A 15,780-nucleotide genomic window follows, 5' to 3' on the forward strand; every position below is an offset into this window, starting at 1 on the left:
TCTACCCTGCCTCTCCAATAAGATCAAGGCAGCTTACAACAATAAAATCCATACAGTATAATAAAATAAATCCCACTATCCCCTCCCTCCTTAAAACAAATAAACATAATAATTGCAACATGACTATAATAAACAACAGTTCAAATCATTAAAACAATCAGAGACAGGAAACAGGACATCTTGGGGCAGTCCTTAGGATGGTCCATATCAGTGGGAGTGACTCAGTCAATTCTTCAGGGAAGGCCTGTCGGAAAAGATCCATCTTGACAGCCTTTTTAAAGCCGTCAAGGTTGGTAATATGTCTACACCTAAATGTATAAAACAAATTGTTGTTGCTGTTTGTACATTTGTAATTTTCTTAACTTTCCTGTGCAAATTCACATCTGTGTTCACCTGTGTGCCTGAAAATCCAAATCCATGCAAAACGGATGGACAGCCACACATTTGATAATGCAGATTCTCACAGATACCTAGAGATACTCCAATAAAAACTGCGAATCCTTTTCCAGCTAAGTTTATGGCACCCCTTGCCCTGCAAAAAGCCCAGATTCTTCCGAATGGCACGTGGCAGAATCCCAGTCTATTCGGATCAATGGTGGAGCATTGTAATCATGTTGAGAAGCCCTATGCTGTTCTGCTGAGATGTATCCTTATCCCATGCAGACTGGAGAGGGAAAGTCCTCCCACCTTCTCTGTGAAATGCAGAGGCATATTTTAAAATTGCAGGTGGGTGAGATTGGGTTTGGTCCACCAATACATTCCCTGTTAGCAACCCTGCTGACTGGCAGGTTGTCGGCACATCACAGAGATCTTTTTTAAAAAAAGAAAAGGAACCCCAGGCAACCCAAGAAGCTTTGAGCTAATGAAACATTAGCATATTATTAACATCATCTGTGGCACTAATCTAAGTCTGATTGAAGCCACTCAGACTAAATGAGCAGGAGGTTTATTTAAAAGTGGGGGGAAAGAGGTAGGTGGGAGGCACTGAGGAAGGAGGCAACACAGAGAAAAATGATCTCTTCTCAATCAGTTTCAATTAATTCCACGTCAATTTCCCCAGCTTCATTCTTCTCCATTTTTTAAAACACATCCTCCATTGTGCAGTGGAGTGTGGGGGAGATCCCTTCAGTCGGGCAAATTCAGAAAAAAATAATGTATTCAGAACCAAGTGGGAATTGCCATAAATAGCCAGGAGATTTTGAGATGTGGGCCAAAGTCTTGCGCTGGTTTTGCACAGCATCAGCTTCCTCATGTGGACATAACCTGTTGACTTGCCCAAGATCGCCCAGTGGATTTCCAGGATTGAGTGAGGATTAGAACCCTGGCCATTCCAAGTCCTAGTCCAACATCCAAACCACTGTGCCATGCTGGATCCCAGGAGAAGTTCCAAGCTGCAGAGATTCTTTTCTGTTCCACGATTTGCCTTGTCAGCATTTGCTGACACTCAAGAAACATGTTTTTGACCATTTTCCATTTTTAAAAAATAGTTTTCCCATTACTCTTCTGAGCATTTTGCAGAAATGCAAAAAGAACCCATTGTGACAATGTGCCATTTTTCTCTAAGACCGATCCTCGTATCCCAAAAGGACACTATCTCAAACCAGCAGTGGTTTTTTTTTCTTAACTTTTTCAAATGCACACTGTGGAAAGAGGAATCAAATCAGGAATTACATCCCTGATCCCAATATGAGGCTTGACTTTTCTAGTCTCAACAGAGTAATGTGGTGTTATTGTTAATATTGTATAATTAGACTTTGGCCTAACATAATTATCATTGGCATCTCATTTAAATCCCACAGCTGTGTACATGGGGTTATTCTATTGCATCCAGATAGCACATACTTAGCATTTATGTTTGAATTTAAGTATGTATTTTCATACATATTTTCCAAAAAAGATATTTTTAAATGCATTTTTATACTTTTTGTTTGACTGGAGAACAGTACTGGAACACCCCAGAAGTGTGAAACTGGGAGTGGAAAGAAAGCAATGATAATTTTGCTGCACATCACAATTGGTTAGTTGAGAACTGACCCAAAAAAATTTCCTTACTATCTTCTCACTGGAGCCAACAACCAGTTCAGAGTTTGGAAACATTATTATTCTAGACTACAACTCCCAGAACCATCAATGCAGGATGGTCAAGCATTTCTAAGGTCTGGCAAGGATAGGATAGATAAATAAAGTGTAGATGCACCCTCAGTCTTTATGATTATTTTGAGTAAATCCCCTTATGGAGTTAGAAGGTCATGGTGAGCAAAGAGGGTTTACTTGATAGTGATGCCGAACATTTGAACTATTTCTTTGGGGGAATCTTCTGGAAGCAAATCCAGTGCAAAGTCATACACTGTTTACTGGAGCCTTTCAGTATACTACTGCAACTGGTTTGAATGCATGCTTTGATTGCCTTTTCAGAATGTGATCATTATGCCATACTTCATTGCCTCTGGAGATTTTAAAAATCTATTTTATTGTGCTGCACTTTATGTTTCATATATTTCAGCAACAGCTTTCCCAATTCTTGGCTAATAGGCGGCATATAAATTGCCTAAGTAAATAAAAGTGTTTCCATATGCTGTTGGCTGCTTGAGTTCAGAAGCTAAGGGCTCTTTCTGCTTATTGGTTAGGACTGAATTGTGATAATTTTAAAAAAGGTTTTTGTATGCTCATGGGGGGGGGCATATATTTATTTTAGACATCCTTTAAATCAAGTAGTATGGAGCTGCAGCAGAGCCAGTGGCCATCTGCAGGATAATGGACTGCCCCCCCCCCCCCAAAAAAAAAAAAAAAAAGAACCCTCCCCAAGAAAAACCCAGATGTGTCTGGAAAACCACTTCAGGTTTTGAAATAAATAAATAAATATTAAGCAATGTTGGTGGTGGGCTGCAGCCTCTTTAAAAGATGAATTGCTGCCCTTGAAGGATTCTAGGAGCAGTGGTTAACCCCTTTTTAGCCAGAAAAGGGAGAATCTAGGGAATCTAGAGTGTCACAAGAACAGCATGGAGGGACACAGGTGACTCCACTTTGTAATTCCTGCCTTATTTATTAAAAAATACAGGGATTTTGCTTGGGACCTACATCCTGATAAATAGCCTCGTTGTGTGCCATGAAATCATTTCCCAATTTATGGTGACACTATCAAGGAGTTTTCTTGGCAGGGTTTGTTCAGAGGGGCTGAGAGAGTGTGCCTACCCCAAGGTCACCCAGTGGATTTCCATGGCTATGTGCGGATTCAAACCCTTGTTTGAACTGTAGACCTTCTTATTTGAATTGAAGTCATAGTCCAACACTCTAACCACTACACCAAGCTGGCTCATAAACCACCTTGTATGTGTAGGTGTCTTCAGGTCATCTGTCTACGCATGGCAGCCCCATGAATTTCTTAGGGTTTTCTCAGGCAAGGAATCCTCAGGTGAGGATTTATCAGTTCCTTCCTCTGAAATATTTCTTCTAGCACCTGGTATTCATTGGCTGTCTCCTTTCCAAATACTAACCAGGGCTGGACCTGATTAGCTTCCAAAATCAAACAGGATCTAATGCCTTTAGGGTATTTAGGCCCATAAATGGCCTTGTGTGTGCATAAAACTGAACTGAATAGTTTTGCAATGTCTATATTCACCTAGGGGCTGCTGTGATGTTACAACTTATGGGTATCTGTTGTGCAATGGAAGCCTGATGGGCTCCTATGTGCATTGAGGTGCTCCCCAATCTACATCTGACCACTGGCTAGGAAGAGACAGAGCACAACGGGATCTCACAATGAGCATCAGAAAGGGCCAGCGTGCACCAGAAGTGCCCAATGCACAACAGAACACTCTTAGTGGTGCCCAGTTAGGTGTCCTTGCAGTTCACTAACTGTTTTGTTGTGTTTCTGTAATGTAGCTACAGATCTATAAAATTATGAAAAGTAGACTGAGGTCCAAAACACACTGCAGAAATAATCCATCTTGAGACTGCTTTAACTGCCTTGGCTCAATGCTAGGGAATTCTGGGAACTGTAATTCTGGGCCATATTTAGCCTTCTTTGTCAGAGAGCTCTGGTGCCACAGCAAACTACAATTCTCAGGATTTCCTAACTGCTAGCACAGTTAAAGCAGTCTCAAACTGGATTATTTCTGCAGTGTGTTTTGGACCCGAGATTTAGGATCTCAGTCTCTCTGAATTCGGCTATTTTATGCATATACAGCGATTCATTTTAATTCTTTCTTTCCTTCCTTCTTTCTTTTTTTCCAGCTTGCCGCTAAGGTTTTGGGTGAACATGATAAAAAACCCACAGTTTGTCTTTGACATTCACAAGAACAGCATCACGGACGCTTGCCTCTCAGTGGTAGCGCAAACTTTCATGGACTCCTGTTCAACCTCAGAGCATCGTTTGGGGAAAGATTCCCCCTCGAATAAGCTCCTTTATGCCAAGGATATCCCCAGCTACAAGAACTGGGTGGAAAGGTATGTCTCACCTTCTTTTGGATCAACAGAAGGTATGGAGGGGTCACTTAACATCTTTTTTTTTCACCATAGGTTCCAGTCAGACAAAACAAAGAACTTCTTCACAATCAATTGTTAGAATTGCAACATGCAAAATGTGGGAGTGATAACTGTCAACTAGATGACTTTTTAAAAAGAAAACATTGCAATGCAATCCAAACGTAAATTTTTGCCAAATATGGAGGGTTAAGATTATGAACATGCCTGCTGAAATCCCTTTCTACTGGTAGAAGAGTGATCTGCTGGCAGAGAAGCTCTGCTGGCTCAGGTCTTCTGGCAGAACAGCCACTAAAATACAGTATGTGTAAACGGAGTGCAACAAAGAAAAAGCCGTGTTACTCCAGGTCTAAGCCTCACAGCTGCAAGCCAACATGGGTGAGCAACACAGGTGATGGCTCTAAATTATTTGAATAATCTCCCCGAGGCTGAGAAGGGGTTGGATTCAACATAGAATGTGTCCGGAGGAAGTCACTGAGATGGGAAAAGGTCTGAAAAACAACTCCTAAATGCAACAGTTGTGGGATTTGGGTGCATTTAGCCTGGGGAAGAGAAGACTGAGAGGTGGCATGACAGCTATCTTTAAAAATCTAAAAGGCTGTCATGTAGATGATGGAATAATTTATGTGCGATATGGCCATGTTCTGGAAGAGTTTATTCCTGATGTTTTGCCAGCATCTGTAGCTGGCATCTTCAGAGAGTTTAGATGGTTTCCTTTCAAGGGTGCTTTAGCAGTAGATAGCAGAGGGTAGGATGGAGGCAGTGGTTCCCAACTTTTGGATTTCCAGATGTTCAGGACTAGCTCCTGATGACCTAGTGTCCGTTCAACTGTTTCTTAATCATCTTGGCCAGTCAGAATTGTACTCATTGGGACACACTTGTGGAGGAAAACCAACATGAAGTCTAACATATATTATGAGGTTACATGTATGGATTGGCAACCCACTATGTCAGTAACAGAAAATACATTTTTCAGTGGTTATCGGGCATTATATAATACAGAGGTGGAGAACAGTGGAACTCCAGTTATTGCTGGGTTATAGTCCCCCATTAATGTCAAGCTAGCATGGCTCTTGGTCGAAGATAATGGGAGAGGGGGGTCCAGTAATACCTGGAGGACCGTATGTTCCTCACCCTGGACATAATGGAACCATCCAATTTGGAAAGAAATACTGCCTAAACATTAGGCACAAGTTCTTTCCATCGTTTCTTTGACCAGCTTTAAAGCTGAGTTGAAGACAATTTTGTTTAGGGAAGCGTTCCCTGCCATTATATAAATCTTGGTTCCTTTGTCATTTTAACCTGTGTTGTTTTATAGTTACTGTTGCAATTTACATGGTATTAATTTGTAATTATTGTTTCTAGAATGTATGCCTCCTCCAAGTTTTTATTTATTTATTTTAATTAATCTGGTTATTCCGTACAGCGCTGTGCAAATTTACAGCACTTTATACATAAAGTTGAATAATAATAATAATAATAATAATAATAATAATAATAAACATTAGGAAGAATGCTTTTACAGCAAGAGCTGTTCAACATGGAATAGACTGCCTCAGAAGGTGTTGGACTTTCTGTCTTTAGAAGACTTTTTAAAATGATTAGATGGACATCTTTAAGGAGTGCTTTAGTTGTGCATTCCTTCATATCAGGGGTTAGACTAAATGGCTTTTACAGTGCCTCTCAGCTCTCATGATTCTATAGTTTTATGATTCCAGATCTTGCGGCTGTGTATATCTCTGAATACTAGATGCTGGGTATGTGTGATGATATTGAGATGGCTGTTGCCTTCATGCACTGCTTGTTATGAGCTTTCTGACAGTATCTAGCTGTTCACTGCTGGAAGCATCTAGCGAGGCTCTCCCGCTCCCCTTGTCTGGTTTTGGTTTTCACATATGACTTGGAAAACAATTGCCATTCCCATTTAGCTCAGCTTTGTTTTCAAACCGCAAGGCTCTTTAATTAGAAGAATGAGCAGAGATGGTTTTCAGTCCTAATTTCTCTTGTGCTGGAAAGGCTGTTTAAAGGATGAGAGAGGTGGAAGAGAAAGGGATGGAGATGAGAAAGATCATAAGATGGATTTATGATTTTGGGATTCATGTTTACAGTCATGAATGACCAAGCATACCCGCCTACCCACCCCAAAGCTACCTTTGCAGCCTGGTAGCACCCTGGCTGAAGTGTTTCCTTGTTGATGCAGATCAAGTCTCTGAGAAGTGATGTCCACAGTGCTCTCCCGTTCATGGGGTGTATTGAAATAAGCAATGTGGTAGGACCCCAAGGGGTCTCTCCAGCTGCCTATTCTTGATGTGGCCCATGAGAAGGAGAGCATTGCATATTTCATTGCCCAGCAACCCAATCTGCAGTGCTTTGGAAATACTTGAGAGGAGGAGTAATGCCAGGCTGCAAGGTAGGATTCTTTGTAGGGTAGCATTGTCAGATGTAACTACATCAGTGAGCACCATCACATATTTACACTGATGATGCAGGATCACATGTCACACACATGTAACTTCCCTTACACCTTAATGTCCAGACATAGCCACATTAATCTGGACAATCAGTATGCAGAGACCTTATACTACCTTTGATCTGAACTGAGAAAAACAAAGAAGCTGGTGGCATGACCTTTCGTAGACTTGAGTCTACTTCCTCAGATTTGTTGGTTGCATCTGAGGAAGTAGACTCAAGTTTACGAAAACTCATGCTACCAGCTTCTTTCCTTCAGTTTGTCTTAAAGGTACTACAAGATCCCTTTGGATACTAGTATGTTCATTCTGCTATTGATATATTCAAATATAAGTGCATCTGAGGAAGTAGACTCAGATGCACATATATTTGAAGTCTACTTCTTTCTTTCTTTCTCTCAGTTAGTCTCAGAGATGCTACAAGATCCCTTTGTATATTGATATCTTCAGTTCACCATCATGTAGGCTGTGTTTCACAAGGATCTAAATCCTATTGTCAGTCCCAACTTCAGGTGATCTCTTGAATCAATTAGATTTGGCTATATATTCAACAATTTAGCTATATATTCAACAACTGTTTCAATGGATCTACTCTAGTTGAGACTCACTAACAGATTTCCAACTATGCAGTTGTGTATTCTCAGATGGGGCATAACTATTTGTCAGTGCTTCCAATTTGCCACTTGATTTACTAGGATTGCAGAAACAGACCTTGAATGTTCTTAATTGTAGAACGGGACAATAGGGAGATAAACTGACAGACACACCATTATTATTATTATTATTATTATTATTATTATTATTATTTACCTATATCCCGCCTTCCTCCCAGTACAGGGACTCCATGGATTGCTCTGTGTCAGTCATCACCCAAAAGGAGGTGCATTGCAGCCACTGTGTAACCACTGTAATGAGTATAGATTTACACAACGCAAGGAGAAAGTAGGATCTAAGCCGATAATGTTGGGTTTTCCAGGCTGCTGAGTTGCTGTGATAGTTAGTGGTGGTGCAGTTTTTTAAAAAATATTACAGAGAAATGTACCTCTTAGGTTGCCTTTTGGAATGACTGGAGAGAGTGTTTTCTTTCCTTTTACCTTTCAAACAAGCACTTAGGCTTCTTGCATTACAGAGCTGCCCAGCATCCAGTATCTGCCCAGTATCTTTCATTTGTTTAAAAAAAATGCATGGAAATAGACATTATTTTTGGATCACCATTTTCAGAAAATGTATATCTCCTAAGAATTTTACTTAAGGCAGATATTTATGCATTCATTTTACCCGACAATATGCTGTTTTCTCTGTGTTTTTGGTATTTATGTCAGCTTTCAGGTAAGCACTATATTGCAAAGTTCAGAGAATTGCAAAAACTGAAAGAAAACAGCACACTGGTCCATGCAGTTCTCTGGGAATGTGCAAATCAAATTGGTTTGCCTTTTTAAAAAGGCAAGTGCAAATATTCTGAATGAACAAAGTATAGCAGGAATCCATTGTTATAACACATTTAGTTGCATTTACAGCCCACTTTATCTTTCATCCCTGAGTTACACAAGCCAGTCAGAGACTTCATGGTGAGGACTTGCCTGCTGGCCACAAACTGGTTTTGGAAGCAGTCTTGGGTCCCACCTTGAGAAAAAGATGGCATATAAATAAAGTAAATAATTAAGTAAATAAATAGACTAGGTATGTTTTTTTCTTGGCGGCGGGATTACAATCCCCAGAATCCTCACCTGCCTGACCAGGTGAAATGCTAACTAGAAGACTGTGGGATGTATAGTGTAAAATATGTTTACCTCCAGCTCTTTCTAGAATATAGCTCAAATGTAATTGTTTCCTCATCATATCTCCAAGTGTGAAGGAAAATATGTTGAGTAGAAAATATGTTGAGTAGAATCAACCAAAATGAAGTTTGAGGACAGTTTTCTCCATTCCCAATTGACAATTGAATTCCGGTGGAATGGGATCCAATTCCTTGAACAACTTAGGGAGCTTGGGATGTTTAGCCTGGAGGAGAGATGGTTAAGAGGAGATATGATAGCCCTGTTTAAGTATTTGAAGGGGTGTTACATTGAGGATGGAGCAAGCTTGTTTTCTGCTGCTCCAGAGACTAGGACTCGGAGCAATGGATGCAAGCTACAGGAAAAGAGATCCCACCTCAACATTAGAAGGAACTTCCTGACAGTAAGGGCTGTTCCACAGTGGAACACACTCCTTCAATGGAGGTTGGTGGAGCCTTCTTCTTTGGAGGTCTTTAAGCAGAGGCTGGATGGCTATCTGTTGGGGATGTTTTGACTGAGAGTTCCTGCATGGCAGAATGGGGTCGGACTGGATGGCCCTTGTAGTTTCTTCCAACTCTATGATTCTATGATTCTGAGATTCTATGAATCATGCCCAGCAGAAGCAACAAATATGGTTTGTGTTTGCTCATGAGAATAGAGCATGAGTTTGCAAATGATGGGGGGGGGGGCACTCAAATTCTTTCTTTTTCTCAGTTCTTGATAAGAGCTAGTTTCCCTCTATTTCTTCAGAAAAACTTAGGTATCTTATGGAAACTAGGGCATAATTAAGCAAGGTAGCTCCACAGAGGCCTCTTGGTTGCTTAGAAACTGTGTTCACAGAAATGGAGTACCCCCAAAAAAGGTAAAAATAAATAAAAGAATTACTATATGATCAGATTGAAACCCAGTGGTAGCTAGGCTGAAAGGAACTGCATTTAATACTGACTGCTGTATAGAGGTCTTCAGCCAGGTCTAGCCTCCTCCTACTAACAAATGAGTTCTGCAGGGGCAGAAAGAGACCATGCAGGGCTGCCTATGAACAGAAAAGGAACTGAAAGTTTGCATTGTAACAATATGCCAAGAGCAATTTTACTAGTGCAAGGCTGCCCCTGGGGCAGTAGCTATTGCTGTGATCCTGAGACTCGATGAGAAAAAGAATCTAGTTGAATTGGATAAAAATGCAGTTGTACATACACCAAGATGTGAGAGGGGCTGGTCTGTTAAGTACAAAGAACATCCCACTGAGAAAGTAATACTGAGCTGCAGTGTGTCTTCAGAGTGTGTCTTGTTGTTGTTGTTGTTGTTGTTGTTGTTGTTGTGTTCCTTGAAGTAATTTCTGACATGTCTATATTATAGCGTTTTCTTGATAGAATTTGTCCAGAGGGAATTCGTTCCCTTTGCCTTCCTCCGAGGCTGAAAGGGCCTGACTTGCCCAGGTTCTTCAGTGGGTTTCTATAGCAGAAATAAATAAATAAATAAATAAGAAAGAAAGAAAGAAAGAAAGAAAGAAAGAAAGAAAGAAAGAGAAAGGGTGCTTCATGTAAAATGTGTGGGGTTTGTTCAAAAACCATTTTTGAACCAAAAAAGAGTATATTTTTGCACACAGTAATTTACTTATACACATTTGCTAGGGTAGGGGCACAGGATCCATCTGAATGTGGAGAATCTGCAAATAGCAAAAACACTACTGTATGTTTTTACCTGAGAGAACTCCTCTCTAGGAATCTGTAGGTCCTCCAGTATAACTCTGAGGTCAACATCTGCATTGACCATATCATTGCACAGGAGGAGCTACAAATGCCTAGTGGAGTGTCTAGGAATCTCTAGGTCCTTCAGTGCGACCTTTGGTTAAAGTTGACCATAGAGGACCACTGGAGGACCTAAATATTTCTAGAGAGAACATATTAATAAAATGCGTGAATAATCAAATCCGCAAAAGTCAAATGTGCAAAAGTGGAGGTACAAGTGCTTGAGGCTAAGAACTTCACAAAAGTGGGGAGAAGTCTTTGCAAATTATTCCACATGTTGTTGTTGTATGTCTTCATGTCATTTCCAACTTATGGCAACCCTAAGATGAACGGCATGGGGTTTTCTTGGCAAAATTTGTTCAGAGGAGGTTTGCCATTGCCATCCTCTGAGGCTGAGAGAGTGTGACTTGCCCAAGGTCCCCTAGTGGGTTTCATGGCTGAGAGGAGAAATGAACCCTGGTCTCCAGAGTCATAGTTCAATACTGATATCACTATACCATGCTGGCTCTACACATACAAGAATGAAATAGTCCAATATTGACATCCTTAGTGTGCAGCCAACATTTACCGTTCTGTGACATTGCAGCAATGATTGTGAGCCAAGTCATTCTAAAGAGGTCAAGTGTGTTTCCAACCATGTTTTATTCATGGGCCTGTTGGCACCGGCGATCCCGTCCTCTGTCTCTGAAGGGAGATCAGAGAAAATGAAGACCCAAAGCTGACCTTAGCCCTTTGGTTTCCACAGAGGAACTTTGTAGCGCCATCCATGTGAAGGATAGCACAAATTAGCCCTAGAGTCACAGAACTGGGCCCTTTTCTTCTTCTACTACTTTTGAAGTCCACTTCAGTGTCAAAGCTGCCTCTTTGAGGCTGAAAACCCTGTGGCTTTGACAGCATTTGATGAAATCTGGAGGCCCCCGGGAGAAGCAGATGTACCGAGAGGGATCAACTCATTAACATGCAGCAGCATGGCAGAGCTATGGCAGAGAGGGGCAACGGCTGACCTTTGGTTCTTCACTGTGCTGCCAAATCTGTAACACTCCTTAGAACTTCATCAGAGCAGCTTGATTGTATTTGTCACAAGCAATAAAACATTTCCATGCAATGAGGACTTTGCAAAAGGAAGTAGTCAAAAGAAGCAAGCAAAATGGAAGAGCAAAAAAAAAAAAATTGTCATTCATTTGCAGATGCTGGAGTCAGTACCTGGACTGAAAAAAAGCCAATAGCAATAGCATTTACATTCCTATAGGGCTTCATAGTGAACTCAACACTCTCTAAGCAGTTTCCAATCTGTCAGCCAGTTGTCCCCAACAAGCTGGGTACTAATTTTACCAACCTACGAAAGGATGGAGGTCTGAGTCAACTTTGGAGCCCTGGGATCAAACTCACAATCTTGTTGCTGCAGTAGCGGCATTTAACCACTGCACCACCAGGGCTCCCTAGGCTTCAGTTCAATGAAGGGGATAGCGTTACTGGTATCCTAGATGAGAATAATAATAAGTGGGGAAAATGTGGCATATGGGCCACTTGTGGGTCCTGGATGCCACTTTTGTGATCCTTGAAGCTCCCTGCCAGTCCCTCAAAGCCCTCCCATCACCTCTTCCTCCCCCTCTTTCTAAAAAAAGCACATTCTTTTTATTGGATCTCTAATAATTTAAAAACAAATAATACATCAAACATAAACAATAAAAGAACAAATACAAACATTTAAACCGCTGATGTTAAACCCATACCCTAATGAAATTAACACAACAACATAAAAAAAACCCTTCTTTGGCCCGTTACAGACGGGCTCTTGAGGCGCCCCATCACATGCTAGGGGTTGGCCGGGGACCTAGCGTCCACACCGGCCTCACCCCTAGCACATGACGGGGGCATAATAATGGCGGCGCCCTATACACACAGGCGCCACCATTATTACGTTACAGACGCATAGTGTCCGCATGTCGCATGGCGCTTATGACGTCGCGAGTGCGCCATTGGCGCCTCATGGCATCATAACCGCGCCACGGGAAGAAGTGCCATTTTGGGGCTTCTTTTTTGCTCTGCGTGGGAGCCGTGTGGTTTGGCTGCTGTGGCTCCTTCGCGGAGCAACCAGCAGCGCCGGCAGACCACCGCTTTTAGGCAGTCTGTAACACGCCCTAGCTTCTTCACTTCTGTTATTTGAATGCATTTTCTTGCGCCAGAAATTCTTACTTTCTATTGTGGCACCATATTTGTATACATATACTCTTTTAATTCTTGCATCACATTTGACATTAGTTTCTCAATTAGTTTCATTCCAAACCTATGACAGAGTCTGGTCCCATTCTTTTCTAAAATAAATTAAATAAATAAATTCTTTCTTAAATCTGTCTAGAGATATATATCCTTAAGCAAGTGAGTCCATTTATCTATCTCCATATGATCATACAATTTCAATAACCATGTCCCTGCCAGTCCCTCGAAGCCCTCCCATCACCACCACCTCTTTCTCCTCTTTCTCTTTCTTCTTCTAAAAATGATAATCTTTGAGCAGTTTTCTTCTGCAGACTACGCAGTGGATTCACCAGCCACCATGATCCCCTAAACACATAAATTATTGAAGAAATGAGAAAATAGGTTTGTATCAATTAAAATAAAATGATAGTGAGGTCTGGCTCTCATTTTAACACTTCAGACTCTTCATCCTGCTGCCCCTGAGAGGTCAGTCCCTGAAACTGGAGGGAAATGCTTTCCCAGAAAATAGTGTTAAAGAGCTTTGGCTCATGGAAATCTGAGCAGTTGAGGACCAGTTTTTATTTGTATATGAATGAGTTGGTTTGCATTTCCTGAAGCAATGCATAAGCCAGTAATGCAGTTATACTCCAAGAGTCCCACGTTTTCCAGTTCTGCAAGGGATTTCTCCAGCTCTTGTTTTGTTTGGTTTTGTTTTGGGTGTGCATCAGGGAAAAGTGCATACAAAAATGTGCATATGAACAAAAATAGCATATAGAAATCCATAATAGGAAGGAAATCTGCTTGTAAAATGCATATGCCGTTGCCCCTCCGTTTTCGTGGACTTGGGATCTGCATTCCCTGCTTATGCATGAGCGGCAAATGGAGGGGAACAAAATGGGGTGCACATCACCATTCAAGCTAATGGGACTTGAAGATTGGTGTTTTTCATTTTTGTGGGGGGGAAGGGTCCGGAACGTATCCCCTGAGAAATCAGAGGGGTGACTGTACTGGGGAAAATGCATAGTAAAAGCTGAAAATGTTTTCCTGGGAATTTTTTCAAAAAGTGCAGAGGGGTGTGTAGATGGAATGAAATGAGCCTAAGGTTGGGTAAAAGAGAGAGATAGAGAAAGTGAGTGAAACAGAGTTTGTCCTATTGGGCCCTGCTTTTCGAATCATAGGAGGAATTTATCCTATGTTGCAGCCTATTTTACCTGCTGTGTATAGTAAAAGTCCCATTTCTAGCATCCTGAGAAGATAAACTTACTCCATTAATTATATTTTATACCACAAACTGTTTCCCCCCCTCCAAAATAGATATGGACATCATCTTCCAAAATTAGATTATGTATTCTCTAATATGCAGAATTTTATATTTCTAGACAGCTCTGCCTGGCTTTGGTTTAAATTTTTGGGTAAGAAACCCCAAATAAACCCAAAAATGCATGTACAAAAACCTAAAGGAGGCAATACATTAGAAACCTTTACAGTGGGCCCTTGGTATCTGCTAGGGTTTGGTTCCAAGGACCTCCAGTCTTGTGCATGCTCAAGTAAAGTTAAATATAATGGCATAGCAAACTTGTGCCTCCTATATAAAATAGCAAAATCAAGGTTTGTTTTTTTGGAATTTATGTATTTTAAAAATATTTGCAAGCCTTGCCTGGCTGAATCTGGGGTGTAGGATCCATGGATACACAGAGCCTAGTCTTTTGTATTTTGCACAATCAAGAAAAAAATAAGCCTTCAGAAAGATACCAGTGGGGGGAAGAAAATATATGGAATAAAAGAAGTGTGCTGAGTTTGGTGCACTAGAGAAGGCAAGGAGTAAAGGCTGCTCTGGGGAAGGCTGGAGAATAGGAGAGCAGATGGTTGCAGAGAAAAAGAAAATGCACTCTCAGAGAGTAAAGTTTTATTTGAGAATAGGATATGCTTCCAGCTTCTTGAAACATGGAAAAAGAGGGAAAGACTTAAAGTTCAGGGATCTCACATTTGACAAGGCAAACGTATACTGTATGTTATTGTAGCAAGCCTTAACAACATTATTTTTTTTAGGTATTCCTTTTGTACCCACAACTAGTGACAATGATGGCATGATGAACCTTTTTGGATGCCTGCAAGGGGGAGGTTCTTCTAAGCCTCCAACGTGTGTTCTCTTGATCTGGGGAACTGAAGCGTCTTTCATTTGGTCTGCAGTTGGGGCCATCTGTCTGGGAATATTTAATTATTCCAATTAGCTGTTTCCATTTCTTTGCCTTGAACCTCAGGTTCTGTGAAACCAGGCCAGCATGGTTTGATAGAAACATGGTGGGGTGGGGAAGAGATACCCAACTGGGACAGCTAATAACCTAAGCAGCAAGAGAGTCTGCCACATTCTCTTGTGTCATGTGAATGCTGATAATGGATATGTGCCACGTCCCACTGGCACTTCTAGGTATGTGCTGCCTTATGAGAATGAAAGGGGGAGCCCGCTCCTCTCTGATCCAGTGTTGCTTGGGTGCCCAACAAAGTTGTCAGCCCCGCTTCACCTGAATGGTGGAAGCAATTCCATAATTATGTCATTCCTGTAATTGTGTCTTCTGTCGGCAGCACATGGACTCATTACAAGCTTTTCATATGCTAAATGATTATTAATGAGCAAGCTTCCCAACCACCAGCCGCAGCAGCAACAAAAGTCATTCACAAGACAATTATCTTCATGCTGTAGCTGAAACCTGGACAACCCTGGATGATTTGGGGATTGCAATGAAACAATCATTAATGAAGTTGCTCTTTTCTCTTTTGAGGAGCTGGCAAGGAAGTGTAAGGAGGAAATAAAACCAAGATAGGACCTCCTCCTGTCTCCTGCTAGCCCACCGTCTCATGGGAAGTCTCAAGATCAGTTTTCAGAAGATATCAGGGCATTATGGTACCCGTGATGTCAAAGGTCATTTATACCTTCCTAATGTGTGGGGGGATTTTGGCTTCCTCTGGGTGTAACAGCAATAATATTGCAAATCTAAATGTTACTGGAAAGATGAAATGGGCAAATCTGGAGCTTGAAGAATTTACTTTTTGTACAACCTCCAGAATCTACCATTAAATTAAGTAATACTGATACCTATTTTAATAATG

At 41.2% G+C, this 15,780-nt stretch overlaps 1 protein-coding gene across 2 annotated transcripts in view; it reads left to right on the forward strand.

The window, feature by feature from the left end:
- PLXNA4 (plexin A4) overlaps positions 1–15,780 on the forward strand; it is a 611,693-nt gene that overhangs the window by 581,225 nt on the left and 14,688 nt on the right. For both annotated transcript variants that reach the window (XM_042470005.1, XM_042470006.1), the window contains exon 30: positions 4,234–4,446. In XM_042470005.1, coding sequence (XP_042325939.1) covers positions 4,234–4,446 — 213 coding nt within the window. The remainder of the gene's footprint in view (positions 1–4,233; positions 4,447–15,780) is intronic.

The sequence above is a fragment of the Sceloporus undulatus genome, chromosome 5, assembly GCF_019175285.1.
Source record: "Sceloporus undulatus isolate JIND9_A2432 ecotype Alabama chromosome 5, SceUnd_v1.1, whole genome shotgun sequence".
Classification (NCBI taxonomy): domain Eukaryota; kingdom Metazoa; phylum Chordata; class Lepidosauria; order Squamata; family Phrynosomatidae; genus Sceloporus; species Sceloporus undulatus.